We start from the raw sequence: 24,242 nt of genomic DNA on the forward strand, positions 1-24,242 counted from the left end.
CGTAGCAATGTGCGTCCCCACCCCCCCCACAGGTTGGGGACCTTGATGGATACCTGGGTTCAGGGGCACTGGGGGGCACTGGAGAAGAGACACAAAGGGTCCTGGGAGGAGAGGTATGGGGACAGCTCTGGGGGAATGACAACTGGAGGAGCTGGAGGGAGGAGGGGGATTGGGGAGATTCTGCGAGTGCAGAGAGACGGGAGAGGAGCTAAGCGGAGATGCTGAGAGTCCGTCCGCCGGGGCCGTGCGAGGAGAGCAGAGGTCAAGGTTGAGGCAAAAGGTGCACAGGTTTTAAAGGTGCTGGAGGGTCAAGGCTAGAGGGTGTGCGGATGGGGCACGGACCGAGAGAAGTTCTGGGGAGCAGAAACCGGGACGCGCTCAGCATCCTTGGGCACGTGTATTTATTCGTTCGCTCAGCAGAGATTTACTGAGCACCTGCTCTCTGCCCCGCACCGGATTTGCAAGGAGCGGCCCCTGCCCTCGCGGAGCCCGGGGAGCGCAGGGGAAATGCCAGAGGGTCGGACACCCAGGGACGTGTGAAGATGAGAAGCCCGGGGCCGGGCGGGATTGAGGGGCCAAGGAGGTGGCCCCGTGCGGGAGCTAAGTAAGGGACATGGCGGAGCTAAGGTCGGGCGGTGCCGTGGGGTCAGGACAGGCATAGGCTCAGCCCGTCACTCCCTGAGCTGCACGGACACGGAGGAGTCGGTCACCCTTGTCCTCCGCAGGCCGCCGGGCACCGTGCGGTTCTTGGTCTTGTGCAGGAAGTGGACGAAGCGCACTCCAGAGCCGTAATGGCGGAACACGTGGGACACCTGTGTGGCACCCGGGGTCAGGAAGAGGGTCCTTATCAGGGACCCTCAACCTGCCCCCCCACCCTGAGGTCTCGGGAGACAAACACATATCTGGGGGTGGGGACTGGGACAGGGAGTCTCACCTGCACCCAGCAGCCAGGGCGGCCTCTCCCGGAGGTCCGCGGTGCCACGTGGTGCTGCGCCACGACCGTGCGGCGGTCCGCTGCCAGCAGCCACACGTGCAGCTCATAGACGCAGGCGTCAAGCCGGCTGTCCTCGAACCTGGAGGGGCGGTCCGGGCCTTCAGTTGCCACCGCGGTCTCGACAACCCTGGCCCCATTCCGCATTCAGCAGACACTCACCGGCACCCAGCGTGTGCACAGCCCTGGGCTGGGTGGTGCTGGCAACACGGCAGTGACCAAGAGAGCCCCCACCCTGGCCTCGTGGGTACATAGTCCAGTGAGGGGGGCAGACATGTCACCTGGCAGTGACAGCCAGCAATGGCCAGGGCCAGGCTGGGGGGACAACGGCAGAGGGGCTGGGGGATGAGGGGGCACAGGGCACTGGAGTGAATGCACCCGACCCAGCTGGGGGGCAGTCAGGGAAGGCTTCCTGGCGGAGCCATGTGTAAATGACTCCTGTACGCAGCAATCAGTCTTGGGAACAGAGGGGGCGACAAGCACCCAAGGGAAAAGGAACAGCCTCAGCAAACCCCAACGATGCGAGAGACCTGGCACATTTCAAAACGGAAAGACTCGGAGAGCAGGGGCTGGAGTGGAGGCAGGGCTGGATCCGGCAGCACCAGGAGGGTCTTGGGGAGGAGCTCGGGGCCCCGGGGAGCACGGGGCAGGCTGGTGCTCTGGGGGGCCCTGCGCGACGGAGGGGCCGGCCCGGCGGGGCCGGGGCACGCACCAGTCCATGACCGTGATGTCCGGCTGCTCGTCGTCAAGCAGCTCCTCCCACAGGCCCTCGGCCAGAAGGTCCACGCACTGCTGCTTCACCGTCCAGCTGCGAATGCGGGATGAGAGAGGTGGGGTCCGGATCCTCTGGGATCCCGGGGGGTCTGGGTCGGTCTGGCTCCGGGGAGCAGGGAGCCCCAGTCTTAGTGCTCTCGGCGATGGCAAGAGCCCCCCCCACACACACACAGGGGCCCTCAGCACTCTACAGTCTTGGCTCCCACGAGCCCCTCTCTGGGCGATGCGTTCTGAGCCCCGCCACGTTGCAGATGAGGAAACTGAGGCCCAAGATGGAGACTTAGGGAAGTAAAACTCAGTGGAAAGCAACGGGGGGCGGGGAGGGGAATAAACCAACCTAATGGGTACCATGAACACTATTTGGGTGACAGGCACACCTACAGCCAGGACTCAAGCATTACAAGAATGAGCTATGTGGCCTAAAACATACGCACTCCCTGAATATTTTGAAAGAAAGAAAGAAAAAAAAAAAAGACAATGGAGACTTGTCCCAGGTCAGGCCACGAAGAAGTGGCAGAACCAGGATCCAAACCCGGGCGCGTGTGACTCTGAGTGCCGAGTTACACCGCCTCATCCACGGTGCAGAGGCAGGGCTTGGGTCGGTGGGGGACAAGCGGTGGCCTGGGTGGCTCTTCCCCTCCCAGGGAAAGAGGCTGAAAGTAATAGCAGCAGTAACAATAACAGCTGCTGTTTACTGAGCAGCTGCTATGTGCCAGCCCAGCTTAGCCGAATCCTGCGCTGCGTGTTTCACAAGCATCTTCTCCCATGACTAACCCTGTTTACAGAGCAGGAAACCGGGTCCCACAGTGACACGCAGGCCACACCGGCCCTGGCGACTCACCTTAGGTCCTTGTGGAGTGTTTCAGTTTTAATGTGCCATCCTCGGAAATTGCCTGGCAGGTGGAGGGGCAGAGCGTTGGAACACCCCATCCTGGAGGCCACCCCCGACCCTGAGCCCCCCTGTCCCCAAGCGCTCACCCAGAGTCTCCAGGGGTTGCCGCGTGGGACCAGTAGGGGGCGCTGGCTCGTAAATGTTGATGCCTGCAATGCACAGGTGAGGGGCCCTCAGGCTGGCGCCCAGACCCCATCCCCACCCCACCCCCACCCCCAGGGCTGCACTGGAAGGGCGGGAACCTGTCCCCCGCCAGAGTAGCCGGGCGGGGAGTGAGTGAGTCAGGGCCCCGGGGAGAGAACCGTGAGAACCTCCTGGGGGGTGGGGACCGATGCCGGGAGTGAGACGAGACAGAGGGACAAAAAGAGGGACCCGGAGAAAGCCACAGAAACACAGGCAAGAGCCGGCGAGAGGGAGAGAGAGATGCAGGGGTGAGACAGAGAGATGCAGGGAGAGACGTATGACATAGACACAGAGGTACAACGGAGATGCAAGGTGGGACACAAGGACGCGGGGAGACAGGCACAACGACAGAAAAGGAGAGAGAGGGACGCAGAGAAATGAAGAGACAGAGAGAGACAAAGAGACAGAGACGGAGAGACAAGGAAAGAGAGACGGGAAGATGAAGAGACAGAGGGTCTGGGTGGTGCCTGCCCAGTGCTCCAGGCACCTTCGGGGTTGGGCGAGCGCAGCAGGTTGCGGTAGAGCGGCCGCCGCAGGAGGAGCACCTTCCAGGTGAGGCTCGGGGGCAGCTCCAGGCCCCCGCCCAGCGGCCCCCACTCCTCCAGCAGCAGTTGCCGGGCGCAGGCCTCGGACGGCTCGGGCTGGGGGCGCTCGGGGGTCTCCGGGGCCGCGGGAGACGTCGGCAAGGGCAGAGGTGGCGGCGGCGACGGCGGTGGTGGCGGCGAGGGCGGCAGCTCCTGGGGGCTCGCGGGCCCGTCAGCCTCCATCGCGCCACCGAGAGCGCGTCCGTCCCGCACCTCCGCCATCCGTGGTTGGGTCTGGGCGACTGTCCCCGGTTTTGCAGGGCTTGGGGTTAGCCGGGAGCAGGAAGGGGCAGGGCGCCCCAGCTGGCGTTTAGGAGAGGGGCGTGTTAGGGGGAGGATCTGCGCTCTCGGGCCCTCCTCCCTCAGACCCGGGAGTCTGGGCCCCCACCCCTCCTCCCTCAGACCCGGGTCCAGGTCCCCAGCCCCCTCCTTAGGTCCCCAGACTTCCTCCCCCAATTTGCCCGGCTCTGCAGTCCGCCATGAGGCCCATGCCCCTCACTGGGATGCAGCGTGGGGGGACTGAGGGTTGGTTAATGACGACCTCTCCTCCCTCCCCCTTCTCACTCTGGGGGGCATCGGAGGGGTGGGTAGGGGTGGAGAGGGGAGGTCCTGCCTCTGCCACTTCCTCCTCTGCCCTCACTTAGGACACCCCTTCGGGACCCCGACATTTTCTGTCCTAGAAACCAAGGCGAGGAGAGCACAGAGAGACCTGGAACCAGAGATGGGGAGCCCCAGAGATGGGGGGCCCCAGGGAGGCACGGGGATAGCAGTAGCCCCAGCTTCTGGGCTTCTGGGGGCCTGCACCCCTTCCTGGGTGGGGGCAGGTAGGCTGCCGAAGCCTCCTCCCTCAGAGGTCGTGGGGAGGGCTGGAGTGGGGGATGGGGCGATGGGGGGCAGGAGGCGCGGAAGAGGTGGGGTGGCCGGGGAACCTGTAGGGCCAGATGCCCATGGCCACTTCCTGCCCAGGGCCACATCCTACACCTGACCCAGGCAAGCGCGGCACTGAGCTACACCCAGGTTATCGACATGCGCCGCAGCGCTGCTTTCTGGGTCTGTGCTAAGGTAGTTCCACCCTCCTAGCAAGGACGAGGAGGTGGGCGCTGCTGCGATCAGCATTTTCCAGGGAAAGGGAAGGAACCAGCACACGTGCTGTAGCCGTCTACACTGGCCCCATGTGATCCGGTATAGCTCTTGCCCACAACAACGCTGCAAGGGGTGCCAGTGCTATGCCCATTTTACAGATGTGGAAACAGAGGCCACCCTCCCTGGCCTCATCCCATTCTGTCCCAGATAACCCCACAAGCTCCCAAGGGCACTTCCTGCCCCCACACGCTCAGACACTCTGTGACAATGCTCAGGTAATTGAGGGCTGCCCGCGTGCCAGGTGTTTTGCCAAGTCCATCAGGCAGAGTGATTAATTCCATCTCCACATCCGCCCTAGGAAGTAGACACCATCGTCGTGCCCATTTTGCAGATGAGGAAACAGAGAGGTCTAGTAACTCACCCAAGGTTGCACAGCTGGCACATGGCGAGTCGGATACACTCACACACGGAGTCTCGGGGAAGATACACAGGGACACAGATTAAAATCGCTCCCGGGAAGACTGACTGACTCACACAGAAGCAGACAGGAGCTGGTGGTTACATTTACTGATGGTCTGTCTTGAACTCATCAAACCTCACAGCCCTGCAGAGGTGGTGGCGGGTAATCGCATCTCCACTACGGACCAGGGGACTAAGGCAAGTCGGGACTGAACCATGGCCGTGGGGGCCGGGGGACCCTTGGGAGGGGGCAAAGCAACTCATGCACGCGAGAGGCGTAGCCCCACCTCATCAGAAGTCCCAAGCAGATTCCCAAACACTGGCAGAGCCCACGACACACGACCAGAGACACTGCCCCGGCCACCGCAAGCACACAAACCCACGCCGTCCTGGCCGCCCACCCACGCTGTCTCCCGCCCATCGCCGCCATGGGGAGGAGGAGGAGTGTCTGGTGCGTGGAGCCAGAGCTGTTCCCGGGTCAGAATCCAGGGCGGGGCGTGGCCGGGAGGAGCCAGAGGTGAGCGGGAGGGAGGGCAGTGAGCAGGCTGCAGAGTCGTGGTTTTCACATCATCTCTTTTCTGGGTGCCTCACCCACATCAGTTCCACACCTCCCCCTACACACACACACACACACACACACACACGCACACGACAGCCAGAGGGCTTGTGCTAAAGCCCGAACCCGACCGCGTACTCCCCCACCTGAACCTTCCATGACTCCCTAGTGCCCTCCCTCAGGAGAAAATCCCAGCTCTTTCGCCAGCATTCAAGGCCCTGGGTTTCTGGTCCCTCCCTCCATGACCTGTTCTCTCCCGTTGACATTTTTTTTTTTTTTCCTTTTGAGACAGGGTCTTGCTCCGTTGCCCAGGCTAGAGTGCCGTGGCGTCATCATAGCTCACTGTAGCCTCAAACTCCTGGGCTCCAGCGATCCTCCTGTCTCAGCCTCCCCAGTAGCTGGGATTACAGGCACGCGCCACCACGCCCGGCTAATTTTTCTATTTTTGGTAGAGATGGTGTCTCGCTCTTGCTCAGGCTGGTCTCGAACTCCTGACCTCAAGTGATCCCCCCACTTCGGCCTCCCTCTCCTGAACACACTGCATGGCTCCAGGAAGTCCCGGATCAGGTTCTACTTTTCAGCCTAGTTTCTGAGTCACTTGTGAGTTGGTCCCAATCCCCGTCCATACCACTCTGCCCCTCTCTACCTCCCGGAGCTCCAAATCCTGCTCATGACAAGATGCCCCGCTCTCGAGAAGAAGACAGGATGGAGCCGGTGACGGGCCAGGGACACTTGCCATTGAATTCAGAGTCCACCCAGATGATCTGGGGTGATCTGGGGTGATCTCCTCAACTCAGGGTCTCTAACTTAATCACATCCGCAAAGACCCTTTTTCCAAATAAAGTAGCACTTACAGGTTCTGGGGATTGGGATGTGAACGTATCTTTTGTGGGGGCCACTGTCCAATGCACTACAGACAGGGACCCTTCTGAGGGTAGGGACACACCTCGGGGAGACAGGAGAACCTAGCTCAGTGAGTGTCACGTTTGAGCGTTTGTCAGATTCCTCTGGAGGCCTTAAACACAGACTGCCGGACCCCACAACTCTCGGCCCCTGAATTTCTGATTCAGTAGTCACGGGGGTGGGCGGCCTGAAAATGTGCATTTCTAACAAACCCCTCAGGTGACGCTGATGCTGCTGGGCTGGGACCCACTTCGAGAACCACTGTCCTGATGGTTACGAGTGTAAGGCTGCCCGCAGTAAGTCCCCACCTTATCCCGTGTGTCCTTGGCAAAGGACTTTGCCTCTCTGAGCCTCAGTTTCCCCCAGGAGTTAGCCCTGCTTTCCTCTGACTCCTGCCCGAGGTGGCCACACCACACTCTGCCTGTGTTTTTGCTGGTCCTCGAGCCTCTGACTTCCTCCCCACCTCAGGGCCTTTGCACATGCTGCTCCCACAACCAGCCTGTGAGGCCCTCCTCTCTGCATTTCCGAGGCTCCACTCACACGTGTCGGCCTCCTGATGTACACACCCTTCTTTTTTTTTTTCTTTTTTTTTTTTTTTTGAGACAGAGTCTGGCTCTGTTGCCCGGGCTAGAGTGCCGTGGCATCAGCCTAGCTCACAGCAACCTCAAACTGCTGGGCTCAAGTGATCCTACTGTCCCAGCCTCCCGAGTAGCTGGGACTACAGGCATGCGCCACCATGCCCGGCTAATTTTTTCTATATATATATTTTTAGTTGGCCGATTAATTTCCTTCTAATTTTGGTAGAGACGGGGTCTCGCTCTTGCTCAGGCTGGTCTCGAACTCCTGAGCTCAAACAATCCGCCCGCCTCAGCCTCCCAGAGAGCTAGGATTACAGGCGTGAGCCACCGCGCCCGGCTTGATGTACACACCCTTCTTGATTTCCTACCTGACGGTACAGCTTGGTGATTGTTCTCTCTTGGGACACAGAAAGCAACCTGGGCCCTCCCCAGGCCAGGTAAGTTTCCCACCCCTGCTAGTCTCTGTGGCCACTCCCTGCTCTTTCTTTGTTGTGCCAGGTATGATTTGTAAATCCAGCTGAGTACGTGGAACAGGCCCGCTGGGGCATAGCTGTCTCACTGTGCTGGGGTGTCAGCCGCACCGGGGCAGGGCCTGGGCAGGTCTGTTTATTGTTTGTCCCCAGCTCGGGGCTGACACGGACTGTTGCTCTGCTTGCTGGGCAGGGAGGGCGGGAAGGCCAGGCCCCGTGGCAGAAGGAAGAGCCTCCGTCTAGTCGTCTAGTGGAGGCACCATGTCCAACCTCCCACAGCTTGGGCTGCAAAACCAGTGTCAACCCCAGGAGCTGGCGCATCCCAGGCCCCAAAGCCTGCTGGTGGAGACAGAAGGGCGGGCGTCCTGCAGAGGGGGACCTGGGGCTTGGGGGAGCAGACCCTGGGTTCTCCACCGGGGCTGCAGGGTGTGGGAAAGTGCAGCCAGGCCAGGAGGGGCTGGGGGTGGGAGAAAGGTGGGCTGGGTTGGGTGCTGCCCGTCCCAGATGGGAACCACAGAGGTCTGCCAGCTGGAGGGGCGGTGAGCCAGCTGCTCCCTGCAGGGGGCGACAGAGAGGCGGGAATGAGGCAGGGCACGTGGAGGGAGGTGGGAGAGGGGGAGAGAGGAGGGAGGGAGGGATTCAGAAAGAGACGAAGATAAAGACAGAGGCTGAGGCTTAGAGACAGAAAGAGAGAGGGACTTAGAGAGATGGGGGTGGGGTTGACCAGAGCCAGGGAAGGATCCAGGGAGGGTCAGAGATACCCGGCAGGCATGGCCTAGGGCGGAGGGTGGGTGGGAGCCCAGGGGTGCTTGAGGGAGCAGGGGACGTGCGGGTGCGCTAGATAAATCCGCCCGTGTGCCAGTCTTAAGGTGCAAGAGCTCTCGGTAGCATCATCTAGAACCGCCGCGAGCTCCCCAGACAGCGGCTGTTCCGTTGGGTCGTGGTTCATCCCGATGGAATCCTACACAGCCGTCAGCGGGACTGAGGTTGCTTTTTATGCACCTACAGGGACAACCACCAAGATGTACGTTGTTAGGCGGGAAAAGGCAGGGGCCCCAGGATGTGCACGTTTTGCTAATATCGTGCAAAGTGAAACACGAAGGGGCTGCCCTTCGAAGGGCTGGGTGTGTCACTGCAGAGCGGTACTCACCCGCTTCGCTTACTGATGTCACCTGCCTGGCCATGGGGGCATTTGAGTCCGACACTCCCGGACCAGGTGAGGCCTGGGTGGGTTCTGTTCTGCCCACTAAGGAGTCTCAGCTGTGATATCCTTATTGGCTTTTGGGTTCTTTCTCCTCTAAGTTGCCTGTTCATGTCCTTTGCCCACCTTCCTGTTAGGGGTGCTCTCTTTTTCTGGTTAAGTTGTCTTAGCCTGGGCGCGGTGGCTCACGCCTGTAATCCTAGCACTCTGGGAGTCCGAGGCAGGAGGATCACTTGAGGCCAGGAGTTCAAGACCAGCCTGAACAAGAGCGAGACCCGTCTCTACAAAAAATAGAAAAATTAGCTGGGCATGGTGGTGGGCATGGTGTCCTGTAGTCCCAGCTACGGGGGAGGCTGAGGCAGGAGGATCGCTTGAGCCCAGGAGTCTGAGGTTGCAGTGAGCTGTGATGACGTCACTGCACTCTAGCCTGGGAGATAGAGCGAGACCCTATCTCAAAAAGAAAAAAAAAAAACTCTTGTCAGTATTAGACTTTGCAAATATTTTCTCCCATTCTGAAACCTATTACAAAGAAAAATTATTGATTTCAGTATAACCACCTTTATTTTTTCGTTATAATGTGTGCCTTTGGAGTTTTGTTTAAAAAGTCCTTCTTGGCCCCCAGGTCATCAACTTTATGCTTCACCTTGCACAGTTAGATCTTTTTTTTTTGAGACAGAGTCTGGCTCTGTTGCCCGGGCTAGAGTGCCGTGGTGTCAGCCTAGCTCACAGCAACCTCAAACTCCTGGGCTCAAGCGATCCTCCTGCCTCAGCCTCCCGAGTAGCTGGGACTACAGGCATGCGCCACCATGCCCGGCTAATTTTTTCTCTATATATATATTTTTAGGTTGTCCAGATAATTTCTTTCTATTTTTAGTAGAGACGGGGTCTCGCTCTTGCTCAGGCTGGTTTCGAACTCCTGACCTTGAGCGATCCACCCACCTCGGCCTCCCAGAGTGCTAGATTACAGGCGTGAGCCACCGCGCCTGGGCAGATCTTTATCCATCTAGAGAAACAGTGTCCAAGAGAACTGAGATAACGGAAGTGTTCGGCATCTGTACTGTCCAATCAGTAGCCACTGACCGCGTGTGGCAGCCGAGCGTGAGAAACGTGGCTAGTGCAACTGAGGGACCGTATGCTTAATTTTATTTCACTTTAATTGAAAATCAAATATCCACAGGCAGCTAGTGACCACTGTCCTGGACAGCAGAGATCTAGGCTTCCTCTTTGTTGTGGCACTAGGTGGGGATTTAGTTTTTTCTCCATAAATAGCCAATTTCGCCGGCACTATTATGAAACAATCTCTTTCCCCCCTTGGATTTGTGGGGCCGTCCTTATCGTACAGGGAGCTCCTGCGTACATCTGCGTCTGCTTCTGGGCTCTCTGTTCTGACATTAAATCAGAATTTCCAGGGAAGCCCCGCAAGCGGAGCGAACAGCAGGGGTGGAGAATCACGACTGGAATTTGGAGTTAGACACACGGCCGCCCCGAATAGAGACTGCGTGTCCCAACCTCCCTTGCCGCGGGTGCGGCTGCGTGACTCGGCTCCGGCCAGTGAAGTAATGGTGACACCTCCGGGTCAGGTCCCTAGGAGGGAGCGCCCTCCTCTCCCCGCGCCCCTCTTGGTGGGATGAGTCATCTTACTCCACGTGGGAGAGGCGGGGGTCCCAGGATGAAGAAGGAACGAGATGGAAGGACCCGGGATGTTGGTGGCGCGAGAGGGCTCAGTCCCACTCATCCCGGCCTCTCACGCGAGGGCACTTGTGGACCTCAGGGGTTCCCAGCCCTGAGCAGGCATCAGAAGGCCCTCGAGGGCTTGTTAAAATGCAGATTGCTGGGCCCCACCAGTTTCTGATTCAGCCGGGGGTGAGGCCCAGGAATTCACACGTCAATCTCCCAGCGGTGCTGCTCGACTGGGAACCGCACTTTGGGAGCCACCGTTCCGACCTGTTTAGATCACTCGCTTTGGGTCTCTGTGACCCCAACACCTCTGGCCTACAGGCTAACACATCCCGGACGCTGCCTCCCAGGCTGTAGGTCTAACCGCCACCCACGACTCCTGTCCCGCCCAGTTCACATTCCTTCCCGCGGAGTGCCGGGTCTGGTCAATTACATTTGAACAAAGCGAATCCTCCGCGCTCCCCTGTTCCGCCCGAAACCCCGCTTTGCAGCCTCCCTTGCCAGCAGGGTCAGTAAGGCTCTGCCCGCAGGAGGCACTCGAGAGAGAGCGCAGGGTAGGAAGCTGGAAGACGCCATTCTGCTCTGGCGCCTTTAATGATCGCTGGGTACCTGGCTTTTAACTAACCAGCTGCCTGTGTTAAATCTGTCCCCTCCCCCGTTTGAAACAACTAGAGGGGCCCGTTTTCCTGACCCGCCACTGACTGCTCCCGTGGGAACCCCTTCTGCACGGGAACAGCAGCAGGGGGCAGCGCTGGGGCCTCAGCAGCCACTGCACCACCCAAAGCCAGCTCTTTAAGCCACACTGAGTGACCTAAGGCGCCCAAACCAGCAGAGACACTGTGGGGTCAGACAGATATGACCCTGGCAAGTGACCTTCCATCTGTGAGCCTGTTTCTTCGCCTGGGGAGTGGGCACCTCCTAGAGCTGTTCTCAGTGCCCGTGGGATGCCCCGAAGCCGGTGTTTCTGTAGTGCTCCGGTCTTCACCGCCCTTATCTGCTTTTGGAACCTCATCCTTTTAGAATGAGCTGGTGGCTGTCTTTTCTTACTTTCTGGAACAACTTGTACAAAGTAGGAATGACCTGCTCCTTCAGTTTGGTAGATCCCATTTCTAAGTGTTCAAGCCTGAAGCTTTTTATTTTTGGGTGTGTGTAGGGCGGGTGTGTTATCTTGGTCTTCTCGTTTTCTGTAAGTTTTTCTGCCAACTTTGGCATATTTTTTTCCCAGCAATGTATCCACGTCACCTAGGCCTCAGACACGTTCCTATAGAGCGAGAGCTGCCTGGGCTAATCCAGAATCTCTGCCCTCGAGCAAGAGCGAGACCCCGTCTCTACTAAAATTAGGAAGAAATTAATTGGACAACTAAAAATATATAGAAAAAATTTTGGTGGGGCTGGTGGTGCATGCCTGTAGTCCCAGCTACTCGGGAGGCTGAGGCAGGAGGATCGCTTGAGCCCAGGAGTTTGAGGTTGCTGTGAGCTAGGCTGACGCCATGGCACTCTAGCCCGGGCAACACAGTGAGACTCTGTCTCAAAAAAAAAAAACAAAAAAAAACAGAATCTCCGCCCTCGCCACTTGCGCCAACCAGCACAGCCAGGCTGGTCTCTGGTGCCAGTGACGCCCAGGTGGCGCTGGAGATGGAGACTCACTCCTGGTTCTCCCACCTGCACCCCCAGGAAGCCACTGCTGCCTCTGCCCACCCCTGGGTGCCGGGGAGGACGCAGGAAGTGCAGCCCAGCAGGGCCCGGGCAGCAGGATCTGCCGGCAATGCAGCCATGGTGTTGTCACCTCATGTCAGCCAGATTCCTTCCCCATCGCTGCGCCGGACGCTGCGCCCCCAGGCACCTGGGCTTGGGAGCGTCTCTCAAGCAGCAGCTCCCGGTCAGTCAGCCTCAGCCAGACCCCCCAAAGCCCATCTGCCCACGGACCAATCTGCCGCATGGCCAATTTACTAACGTAATTTTCAAGGGTCTGTTCCTACCCCCCAAACACAGTCAAGACGACCACCTTTAAGTTTCTAGGAAATCACAGATCTGGTGAACTGGTCACCATGGCTCATGGACTCTGGCAAGCTGGTGGCTTCCAGGGCGGGGGCCAGTCCTGCTGCCATCCAGGGACTGCGGTGAGCTGTTACCGGCTGCTGGGACTAGAACTCCCCATCCGCCCGCCCACCCTGCCCCGACCCTGCCTCGCCTGGACGCCCGGGGCAGCCAGGCCACTTCCCCCCAAGTTCCCACCCAAGATGGCCAGGCAGGGGCCCCCACACACCACACACACAAAACAAGACAACGTTTTAATTGTAAAACTAACTCGAGATGGGAGTGGGCGGGGCTGCGCGGACCGTGCAGGAACCTGACTCTTCAGGCAGTAGTTCTGTCTCCGGTGCCACCCCGAAGGACAGGGACCATCTGTCCCCAGGTGGGGGCAGGGGCTTGAGTGTTATAAAATGACAATATAAATAGACTTCTAGAAAAGAGGAGGCTGTCCAGGTGCAGTAGTCATTTGCTGCAGAGGCTGGGGTGGGTGGGAGGCCCCAACCCGTCTCCCATCCAGAGAGGTGAGCAGGGCTACGGGAAAAGGCCACTCTTCGGACATTCATGATCGACCCCCGCAATGGCTCAGGGGGAGGGGGGCTGGGTGTCAGGCAAGGTGTCCGGGACACCCACTTGCAGGCTGGAGGACAGAGCAACCGGACCCTCAGCGTGCACGCACACACACGCACACACACACCTGCACGCACACACGCACCGCTTTCATAGTGTTCTCTCCGCCCCAGCAACCCCCGCTGCAGACTTCCAGTGACGGGAGGGCCGCCTGTCCTTCCTGGAGACAGAAGAACACAGAGGGGGCCTGTCCCCGAGGGTAGGGAGGTCCTGGGAATCTCACTTACTCCCATGAGTCACTGTGATTTTTTAAAAGTCATAAAATCAAAACCAGAGTTCAGTAGTAGGGTCCCATATGCCCCCCCAGCAAAGAGGGCGGTGCCACATGGAGTGTCTCCTGGGCTGGGAAGAGCGGGGGCTGGCCCCCTACTGGCCTTGGCAGGGCCGGGCTGACCCGAGGGGCTCTTTGGTTCAGGGGCAGGCGCCGGGCCTCATCTGGTGCGGTTCTGGCGCATGAGCGGCACGATGCTGGAGGGCGGCCCCGCCTTGGCCAGGAACGGGTGCTTCAGCAGCTCGGCCGCCGTGGCCCGCTGCGCGGGGTCGCGGACCAGCAGGCGGTCCAGGAAGCCCTTCAGGGATGGTGACACCTGTGGGGAGGCAGGGGGGGTCAGGGGGAGAGGGCTCCCGGCGCTGGGTCTGAGCACCAGCCTCACTGGCCACCTGCCGTGGGGCCACAGTTTCCTCTTCCATCCAGTGGGCTGCGGGCGCCTGCTGCCCGGGGACGGGGGCGAATAGCGTGCGTGTGTAGAGCTTGGCTCTGGGGCTGGTGACAAACCCAAGGGCCCCTGGGTTTCATTTCCTCCCCATTTCCGTGGTTTGGCAAGGAGCTGGCAGCAGCTGGGCCCTGGGGGCCCTTCCCATCAGGAGGGTCCTCCGCCAGGAAGGCCCCGTCCCGTCCGCCACCTCCGACTGCCCAGATCTGCCTGCGGCAGGGCAGGGCCCGGGGCCTGGCTACGCGTGTGTGTTCAGCCAGGCCAACCTAAGCGCAACCTCTGTGGGTGGCCAGGGCACAGGGGACCGGCGGGCGCTGCCATCTCTGCTGCCCAGTCCCCACATCAGCCAGTTTCCAGCCGCCTGACGAGCACGGCCTCCCTGCCGGGCGGGGCCCACCTTGTGCAGGTTCTTCAGTCGGGGAGGCAGGTTGTCCCGGATCATCTTCATGGCTTTGAGGGGCGGCTCGTTGAAGTAGGGAGGCTCCCCATCCACCATCTCGATCACCATGACGCCCAGTGACCAGATGTCCACCTGGGGGCGGGAGGGACGGCAGGGCTGAGTGGGAAGGACAGCCCGTCCTGGGGGAAGCCAGGGAGAGGTGCCCCCTGTTCTGCCTTTGCCTCTTTGCTTCTGGAGTCCCTGGGCCCAGAACGCCCTCGCGGACACCCAGCCAGCCAGACCCCACGCACTCCTCCTGCAGGAGCCCCCGAAGGCTGTCGCCCACCAAACACCCCCACTTCTTTCTGCCACCCGCACAGGCGTGTCCTCTGGTGACAGCTCCCCCCAAGACCCGTCAGGCGGTCGTGCAGCGTCCAGCAGTGGGTGTGGGACCCAGGCGGCCTCAGCACCAGTCGGGACACAGAGATCAGCTGAGGAACAGGCACGGGACCCAAGCTGAGCCAACCGGAGTCCACCTGGGAACCTCCACCAAAATACCCAGGCCACAGCGGAGCCGGGGCAGCGCAGAGGCAGGAGACGCTGCCAGGCCGCCAGGTCGTCTCTGCCCCCACAGGGGGAGCGGGCGCCTGCCCGACTGCAGACAACACTGAGACAAAGAGACGTGGACGACTGTGCCTGGGGCCCGTCCACCCCGAAACATCGCCATTCTGGGGACTGGCTTCCATGTTTTGCTAGATCCGTTTGAGTTGGGTCTCTGTCCCTCACAGGCGGTCCTGACTGAGATGTCCCCTCGGATTCTCACACCGGCCTCCCTCCCCGGTGCGACCTCGTTCCAGCCTGAGGTCGCCCATGATGTGTGCCCAGGGTGCCTTTCTCATGGCCGGGGGCCAAGTCTTGTTGACCAAGCACTGGAGGAAACCTCAGGGCCACTGGCCACAGCTCACAGGCCTCGGAGCAGGCAGCGTGCGAAGCAGGCAGCAGGGCTGGGTGGGGACTGCGGCCAGGACAAAGGCACCGCCCCTTCTGCAGAGGAGCAGCCCCTCAGCACCGCTGACTGTCGCCACGTGGGAATCTGGCCTCCACGTGGCCGGATCTCCTGGCTTGCAACAGAAGACGGAAATTCGGACTTCTACGTGTGAGTCTCATTTTAACAGCACTGCCAGAGCATCCTCAGGCCGCACCAGCCAGACGCCTGCCAGTGTGTGGCCTCCGCACCAGGCTGTCAGCAGGGCCCGTGGCCACTTCTGCTCAGTATTTTGTCCCTCCTGCCAGTCATTTGGCCTGCCCAGAACTAGAATTCAATCAGTAAGGAAGGAATGAATCGATGCGTGCGTGCGTGCCTGCCTCCTCTTCCACGAAACCATCCCCGGCAGCCGTTCCCCAGACTGAGCCCCGCCTCACCCCCTGCACGCGGCTGTTCTGGGCCACCACAGGATAAACCTGTGCTGACAGCGGGACAATCAGGCCACCTGTGGGCTCACCTCGGGCCCATAGGGAAGCCGGGAGATGAGCTCCGGGGCCATCCAGTACGGCGTGCCGACCAGTGACTTCCTCCGTGGCACCTCCTTGCTCACCTGGGCACAGAAGCCGAAGTCTGACAGCTTCACCTGCGGCAGGGCAGAGGCAGCGGGGTCAGAGGTGCTGGCACGGGGTGCGGGCGAGCAGAGGCGCCCACCTATTTAATCCCTTGGCTTTAGACACGATGTGCAGCCCAGGGGTTAGAGCCGGGCTCTGGAGCCAGCCCGCTGGAGCTCCACCACCTCCTGGCAGGGCCCTCGGGCATGTCACCTCCCCAGACCACATCGTGTGCCCTCCTCACAGGCCCTGCAAGGAGCCGCCAGCTGCCCTGCAGTTCTTGGGGAAGTGGCCCGAGTCCTGCAGGGACCAAAGGCTCAGAGAGCCCATGCCGGGCCCTGAAGGAAGCGAGTCTCCAGTCCCCAAAACCTGCCTCTGCGACAACCAGGTCCCCAGAACCAAGGATTTACACGTTCTTCACTGAAACAGAGCTCTCTCTCCCTCTGACCCCACCCACTGCTGGGGCCTAACTTTCCTTGCGGGAGGGGGCGGAATCACCAACTTCTTCAAGAATTTAGTGAAAGTTAAGGGCCCCTTCATAAAAATTCCTGTCCCCCTCGGATTATAAACACAAGCTCTGGGCACTGGACGGCTCATCCAGGGCCCCCGATTCAGACCCTCGGTCCAGAGTATGAGCGAGGACCGGCGTCTGCAGCCCACCCGGGCGCTGGGCCAGGAGCTGGCCTTCAGCACAGGGAGAAATGTGGCTGAAAGCTGCGTCTGCCCGCCCGAACCTGTCCCCGCTGGGCCCAGGGCTGGACGACAGCTCCCTGCGTCTCGTACTAACGGCAGAGCCCTCGCCAGCCTGCCCTCTCCTGCTGCAGAGCCCCCCACTGACCTGGACCCCTGACCCGGGACTGTTCCATGAGGAACAGATAAACCTACTGCTCCTCCAGCCACGGAACTGGGGAACGGGGCCTGCCGCCCTAACACGGGAGCCTGGGGAGAGGGGAAAGTCACCCGCCTCCTCACCCTGCCATCGTGGGTCAGCAGGATCGAGTCACTCTTGATGTCCCGGTGGATGACGCCCTGGGCGTGGAGCACAGACAGGGCCTGCAGCACGGCCAGGCACACGGCAGCGATCTGCTCCTCGTTCATCCTGCGTGGGGGGGCGGGGGGTGAACAGCTGGGCAGACAGGACCCCAGGGTCTGAGGGGGACCCTGCCTTGGGTAGGGGGAACCTGAGATGACATGACCCCACTCTGGCTGGAGAGTCGCGGGTGGGGGTAGGAATCTAAGAAGACACGACCAATCCCAGGGGACAGCGCGGCCGGCTCTCAGCAGACATGGCCCCACCCCAAGTGGTCTGGAGGAGACTCAGTCCACTCTGGGGAGGGTCCAGCTGCCCTGCAGTACCTGGTGTGGGTGACGATGTCAGTGAGGGCGCCTCCTTCCAGGAACTCCATCACCACCCAGAGCTCGTCCCCCACCAGGTAGCTGTTGTACATCTCCACCACGTTCTCGTGCTGGTAGTCCCGCATGATCACCACCTGCAGCGGGCCGGGTCAGCACCAAGCCCCGCCCTCAGACCGAGCCCCGGCCACCCTCCTCCCTCCCTCTCTGGCCCGGCCCGGTCCCCCTCTCACTTTCGCTCATCAGGGTCACCTGGACGGCCCTCCCTGCCAAAGCAAGCAGAGCCTGAGGCCTGCCGCCCTTCTGGGGGTGCACCCCACCCCATGGACACACCAGTCTCAGCCCAGTCCTGGGCTGGTCTCTGAGGAGCCCCGAAGATCAGGCTGGTGTTGGCGGAGTGAGGGGGCGGGGGGGTGTCTAAGCACGGGGCTGAGACGAGGACAGCAGGTCAAGGTTGAAAGAGAAGGTGCGTGCCGGGGAGGACCAAGAACTCCGCGTTAGAGTTCACGGTGCAGCTGGAGCCCTGCAATTTGGCGGGGGGACAGGCTACGGGGCGGTCGGTAGAGGAAGTGCTGAGATGAGGGACAGGGAGGCCGGGACCAGTGCCCGGACAACCCCCAGGCCTGATGTCCCCTGGGGACTCCTGTGGCAGGAGGGGACAGGGCTGCTACAGAGATTCCTCTCGGGGAAGAAGCCAGGAGTCTGCCTTTGTAACAGGTTCCTTGGCAAAGAGGTCACCAAGAGCCAAAGCCAGAAGTTGAACAAAACCAAGTGCCCAGATGGACGCCAGATGAGAAGGGCCCTTTGGCTGTCGTGGGAGGAGTGCCGAGGGGATGCCCAAGAGGGCAGGCCGGGCAAGGTCCCCAGTGGGAGAGACGGGCGCACAGGGTGGTGGAGGGAGTGGACTGGAAGGAGGCGGGGGCACAGGGAGACAGGGACCCTGAGCAGCAGCAGGTGTGGAGACACCTGCTGGGACTCAACGCTGGGCGCGGCCTGGAGGATGCTGGGGGGGTTCCAGAGGCCAACGGACCCTGGGTCTGGGGCACAGGGGAAGGTCAGGCATGGGGTGGGGACGTGGGTGTGGGTATTGTTAGGACTTTCAGCTGGGGACGGGGACAGAGACAGCCTGGGGAGAGTGTGAGGACCGAGGGAAAGAGTGGGGCCCAGGACCAAGCCCGGGCACCCCAGCCTTAGGGCCTCTCCCCCACCTGCCCACCGGGCCTGGCCTGGGCCGGAAGCGCGCAGGGAGGAAAGGTGAGGGCAGGGCCGAGGGGGACCCGCCCGCCTCCCGCCCACCTCGTTGAAGAGCAGCTCTCGCCTCTGCTGCTTGCGGAGGTCCATCTTCTTGACGGCTACCAGCTTGCCCGAGCTGCGGACGGTGGCAATGCACACGATGCCCGTGGACCCCTCGCCGATCTTGATGAAGTTATCCAGGTAGGAGCGAGGGTCACCTGGGTCCACCACCAGCTGCAGGGCAGCCCGGAACTGCTCGTGGGACACTCGCTGCGGTTCCCGCTGTGGCGAGCGGGGGCCGGGCGGCCCGGGGGCAGCAGGGGCAGCAGGGGCGCGGGCTGGAGGGGCCAGCTGGGGCTCAGAGGCGTGGGGGCCCAGCACTCCAGGGCCGGGGGGGCCGCGGGTGCGGGTGGCAGGCCGGGAGGAGGACTGGGGGACAGGCAGGCCCCCCGCTGATGGCCCATTGGGGGCCATTTCACGAGGCTCACCCTGAAAGAGAAGAGAGAGGTGCTGTCAGCGGGGGGCGCCAGGGGCCGGCTCTGCTCCCTGAGCAAGAGAGGCCCAGCCACGGGACAGACACATGGGTGGTCAGGATGAGATGTACGGGGGGGTTGGGGTTGGGGGTGGGAGCGAGGGGAGTGACAGGAAGGGGACAGTGGGAATCCTGGGGGGATGGGTTACCTGGGCACCCCGAGACGGGTGGTCCGTATCGGCCCGCGGGTACGTGTTAAAGGGCCGGCCGGCCGCCAGTTTCGCCCCGCTGGCCAGACTGGCAGGCTGGGGGGTGCCAACGTCAGGCCCAGAGAGGGGGCGTTTGTCCCGGGAGGACTCCTGGGGTCCCCCTGAGCCCTCCCTGGAAGACTTGGGCCTCTTCTCTGGCCCCACCCGCCGCCTGTCACCACTGCTGCCGCCCGCCTCGCTGTGGCCGGCGGTCCGGCCTCGGCCGCCCGCCTTCCCTGGGCCCCCTCTGGCCGTGGCGGCCTGTTCCTCCGGCATCCCGTTTTCCTGGCGGGCACGGGCGGGTGGCGGCGGGCTGTCTCTCCGCAAGGAGTTGGAGCGTGTCACCGACATGTTCTCAAACTCGTCCAGCAGCAGCGTGAGGGCCCCATCCTTGGCACCTTTGCTGCCCCGCACGATGGTCTGGGGTCCGGGGCAATGGCGGGGTGGGGGCCGGGCAAGGAGCGGGGGGACACAGGACGTGCATCCAACACACAGGGACAGGACAACACAACACACACAGAAGACAAGACAGAGACGGAATGAAGAAATGCCATGGGGTGATGACGGGGTGGGCATGTGGGGCAGGCCCCTCCCCCCACTGAGGACTCAGCTACGGGGGGCGGGGGGAGACAAAGGAGTAATCTCTGCAGCCAGCTGTTGTCCCCCCAGGTGGGTGGCACCTCTGGGAAGTGTCCCCTTTGTTTTTCTCCTGCTCCCCAGACTGGGGGGAGAGTCCTGCCCTGTGGGTGGGGGGAGGGAGGGCAGAGCTGCAAATTACAGGACGCTGTGTGCAGGGCACGGCTGGGCACCTCCTCTCCTGCGGGCTGCCTGGTCGTTAACCCTCCAACCACTCTCTGCTTTCCTGAAGGCTGAGAGTGGGTACAGGGAGAGTCAGAAAGGCCTGCGCCTAAAGTAGAGGCACAAGGGTCCTGGGAGCCGGGTGCCAAATGCATGTGGGGACTGGGCTGAGAGCCAAGTGCGCGCCGAATCCACCCAGTCCACACCCTCCACGGCCACCACCCTGTCTCCCTCAAGTGTTGGAGTCGTGGCCCCCACCCCCAACTCAGCTCCAAGCGCACGGGTCTCCTCGCTGCTCCTCCAATACACCAGCTGTGCTCCCACCTCAGGGCCTTTGCACTGCTGGTCCCTCTGCTGGGAACACCGTCCGCCAGGGCCCATGGCTCCCTCCCTCCTCCCTTTCGGGTCTTCCTCAAAACTCAGCTTCTCAGAGAGGCTTTTGCTGACCACCCGGGGTCTAAAATGCGAGCCCCTCACACTCGCTAGCCCCCTTCTCTGCTTCCTTTCTCCTCTAGAGCACCTAATACCAGCCGACATAAAGCACGCGTGTATCTGCCCAGTGCCGGTCTGCCCGGTGGAATGTTCCTGAGGGCAGCAACTGTTTTTCCTGTTTCTGGTCCTGCTACATCTCAGCACCCAGACCAGAGTGTGGCACACAGAAGGTGCTCAGTAAACGTTTGCTGCACCAGGGAGGGAGGGAAGGAGGTGGGTTGGGCAGAGGCCACAGTGAGCTGAAAACATGGCACCCGCTGACAGGAGCCCAGCCCCACCGCTGTCAGTCGCTGGCAGACGGACATGGGCCTAGGGCTGCTAGACGTCCTGAAGCCTGAGGACTTCCTCCAGGTGCAGAAAACACTGATCCCACAAAACCCACCCAAGCCTGGCCTTGCCGGGGGGTCCCCAGGAAAGCAAGGCAGACACACGGCCAGACTTGGAGGTTAGAATAAGGGGTTGAGCGGTCCTGGCAGGACTGGGGAGATTCCCAGCCAAGATCTGCACGCACAAGTGCCCGAGAGGCCTCAGGACAGTGCTAGCCCACGGGGGCCCTTTGTGCGAATTAAGCCAAGGTGCCCCTTCCTCCCGGTGGACACACCACAGGCAGGCCCGGCTGGCGAGCCAGGCAGGGCTGTGCCCCTAGTGTGGGCACAACCTACACGCAAGTGGCCCCGGAGCCAGGCAGGGCATGGAACTGAAGGGTACTGGGCAGGGCCCGGGGGTCCAGAAGAGCCAGTGCCCCACCCGTGAGAGCAGCTGCCACCCGACTCCACTGAGTCTGGCACAAGAAGCCAAAAAGAGAGATTGGGAGGTGAAGTCTCTTGCTTTTTAAGTAAGTAGTGGCGAGGAAAGAGTATCCCAAAGCAGCCCGTGTGGGCCGCATGAACACGTCAGTGGGTGCCAGATTGAGACTCTGCACTCCTGTCTGTGGCCACTTGCTGACCTCGGCCTCCTCCTCCCAGGACGGGGCTGGGCACGGCAGGAAGAGTCAGCCGCGGGCCTGCCCCAGGGCAGGGCCTGCTGCCCACCAGGTACTCCCGTCTCCACCCCATGCAGCAAACCCGGCCCAGCTCTCCCTGGCCGGCGGCCCTTCCCAGTTCCCCCTGCCCTTGGGATAAAGTCCACGCTCCAAGGCTGGCTCCCCGGGCTCACCCTGCCACCAGGCCAACCTCACTGCAGGCCACGCCTGGGCACCAGGACCACGACTCATAATTTCACACGGAGACAGGAGAGGGGTTAAGAGTGTGGGCCTTGGAAACAGACCTCAGCTCAAATCCCCACCCCGCCACTTTGCCCAGGATGGCAGGAAGAAAAACCCCCGCTGTTTCGCATTGGCTATTTCCCCCTCTGGCCCCCAGTGTTTGCCACGACCCCTCCTCCTCACCGGCCCTCAGGGCTCAGCGCGGGTGTCCCCGCTCTCCGAGAAGCTTGCCTGGACCCCCGGTCTGGGTCAGGTGCCTCCTCTGGGCTCCCCCGTCCCCGCTCTGATCACTCGGGGCTGTCGCTGCCTGGGAGTGGTCTGTGCCGCCCACTGCCACGGGAGTTCTAGGAAGGCTCGAGGACGGGTGTGGGGACAGGAGCACGGAGCTCTGGGCGTGAGGCTGCTGCAGAGGCAGGACTGGAGGCTGGTGTGGGGACGGTCAGAGGGCTCCGTGGGTGAAGGGTCAGTGTGGGCCCAGGATGAGGGTGGAGGGTTGGGCTGTGTCCCTGCCAAGGTCAGCGAGGAGCAGGAGCTATTGGCCCAGGGTCAGGTGTGAGGCTAAGGGCCGGGGCCACCCGTGGGGGCCAGCGTGGTGGGTGCCGACGTACCTTCGGGGCCCCGGGCTGGATGGAGGTGATGCAGGCGGGGTCGACCAGCGGCTTGGGCCGGCGAGCCGACTCCTCGATCAGGCTCTGCCACTGGCGGGGCAGCCCCGTGAACTTCTGCTCATTTTGGTCGAAGCCCGTGTGCACGCGGTGCTCGAAGTTGGACGGCGCCGAGATCTCCACCCGCTTCTTCTTCTTCCCAAACATGGCGCCGGGGCCTCGGCACTGGGAGGGCTGGGACTTGGGCTCTGACGAGGCCTGCAGGAGGAAGGCGCCGGTGGGGTGAGTGGCAGGTGACAGGAACCTGCCATTTCTTCCCCTCCTGTGCCCCTGCCCTGGGCCGAGCCATCTGTCCCCCGCCTGGACCCATGCGAGGCGGCAGCAGCCTCCTCCCCAGTCTGTGCCTCACGCGCAGCCAGAGGGGGCCCGTGGACACCCACGTCAGGCCACATCCCTCCCCTGCTCGGAACCTTCCTGTGGCTCTGACTCCCTACGGCCCACGAGGCCCCCCACAATCCACCCCGCCTCCTCTCTGCTCTCCTCTCTTCTCGATACCGCAGGGCTTTTGCAGGGCCGTGTCCTCTGCCTGAACACTGTGCCCCAGTGTCCACGCGAGGCTCCCTCCTGCCCTCCTGCAGCTCCCAGCGTCCTCGGGGAATCCTTTCCTGCCCGCCCCAAGGAAAACAGCCCCAGGTCCCCCAGCCCCCGCCGCATCACCTTCCCAGCACGTGCAGCCTGTGGGAAGTCTGCCGTGCGTTCCTGGGTTTGCTGGCTCCGCATCCACACCCCACCACCAGAACGCCAGCACCACCGGCCAGGTCTCATCAGCCCCGTTTCCCCCACGTCCCACCCCATGCCCGGCGCCATGGGTACTCGGTGAACGGCGCCCACCGTACCGCTTGTTACTCAGTCGGCAGATGGCTCCCGAGCCCTGCCGTAAGCAGGACACCCAGGCACCCTCACTGTGACATTCCCGTCTTCAGGATCTGTGTCTTCAGTCTGGCACTTACAACAGTACTGGGCACAGAGTAAATGCTCAATAAAAGCCGGTTTAAGAAACAAAGGAGCCTAAGGGGAGACACGCTGACAGCGGCGTCCCACGGGGAGCCCGGAGAAATGATGGGAAGGCCAGCGCACAGGCTCTCTGCCACGTGCTGCCTGTGACCTTGGGTAAGTGACTCAACCTCTCTGTGCCCTGGATCAGCCCCCGCAGGGGTGCTGCGAGGAGAAAGTGAGTGGATACGAGCCACACACGGGCCCTGGGGTCACACAGACCTGGTTTGATGCTGGCTGGGCTAGAAGTGCCCTCAGGCAGGTGACGGCTTCTCTCGCGTCTTCGGGTTACTCATCTGCAAAATGGGAAGAAAGCATCCATTCGCTTACTCATTCATTCATTCATTCATTCATTCACCCCTAACTCGCTAATAGGCCTCCTTTGAGCCCAGCCCTATGCTGGTTGGTGCCTGAGGACACAGCAGCGACCAAGGCAGCCTCTGACCTCCTGGGGTGTTCACCTGGCGCAAACAGACCCGCCCACGCAGTGTGAGCCCAGCATGGTTGGGGCTGGGGAGGCGTCCCAGAAGAGGGGCCGCATGAGCTGAGGCCACAAAATGAGGAGAACCGTGCCGGCGTGGGGGTGGTTTCTGTCCTTTCCCGCCGGCTCCCCAGCCCTGGCACCCAGCCCAGTAGGTCTCGTGGATCTAGCAAGAAGAGAGAGGACGTTCCCAGTGTGTCTGTGACCACGTGGCCACCCCTGGCGCCTGCTTCTCAGGCTCCTCTGCTGTGGGAGCAGCTCTGGGAGGTGAGGCCACCACCCCTGGCCCAGAGGTGGGACCGTCACTGGGAGCCGTCCAGGGGAACCGGTTTGGCAGCGGGAGCCCAGTGGGAGGTGGGTGGAGACCCAGCAGCCAACCTGTCTCAACTGGTCCCAAGAGGCCGGCAGGTGGTCAGAGCCAGGCCTGGCCAGGGCTCCCCCACCTGGCCCCGGTTACCCACTGCTCTGGGGCCCCGAGTCCCTGGATGGGGGATGGGACAGCCCTGGGCAGGAAAGGGCCCCCTTTGTCTCTGCCCCAGCCCCTCCTGAACCCAGTCATGCCGGCCCATGAGCATGTCCCAGCCCTCCCTTCCAGCCTCTGTG

At 61.9% G+C, this 24,242-nt stretch overlaps 2 protein-coding genes across 2 annotated transcripts; both read right to left on the reverse strand.

Moving 5' to 3' along the window:
* Positions 1-671: 671 nt before the first annotated feature.
* On the reverse strand, positions 672-3,661 carry NCCRP1 (non-specific cytotoxic cell receptor protein 1 homolog (zebrafish)). Its single transcript, XM_012657028.1, has 6 exons — positions 3,328-3,661; positions 2,744-2,806; positions 2,607-2,658; positions 1,704-1,799; positions 935-1,073; positions 672-812 (listed from the first exon to the last, which is right to left on the reverse strand). Exons 1-6 carry the CDS (start codon positions 3,644-3,646, stop codon positions 672-674), a joined length of 810 nt encoding a protein of 269 aa, XP_012512482.1. The 5' UTR covers positions 3,647-3,661.
* An 8,964-nt stretch (positions 3,662-12,625) lies between these two features.
* Positions 12,626-23,430, reverse strand: PAK4 (p21 protein (Cdc42/Rac)-activated kinase 4). Its single transcript, XM_012657131.1, has 9 exons — positions 23,381-23,430; positions 22,109-22,363; positions 18,968-19,426; positions 18,350-18,775; positions 17,057-17,190; positions 16,673-16,799; positions 15,607-15,732; positions 14,123-14,257; positions 12,626-13,599 (listed from the first exon to the last, which is right to left on the reverse strand). Exons 2-9 carry the CDS (start codon positions 22,310-22,312, stop codon positions 13,444-13,446), a joined length of 1,767 nt encoding a protein of 588 aa, XP_012512585.1. The 5' UTR covers positions 22,313-22,363; positions 23,381-23,430; the 3' UTR covers positions 12,626-13,443.
* Positions 23,431-24,242: the final 812 nt, after the last annotated feature.

Source organism: Propithecus coquereli, unplaced genomic scaffold, assembly GCF_000956105.1.
Source record: "Propithecus coquereli isolate 6110/MARCELLA unplaced genomic scaffold, Pcoq_1.0 Scaffold53, whole genome shotgun sequence".
NCBI classification, from domain to species: Eukaryota; Metazoa; Chordata; class Mammalia; order Primates; family Indriidae; genus Propithecus; species Propithecus coquereli.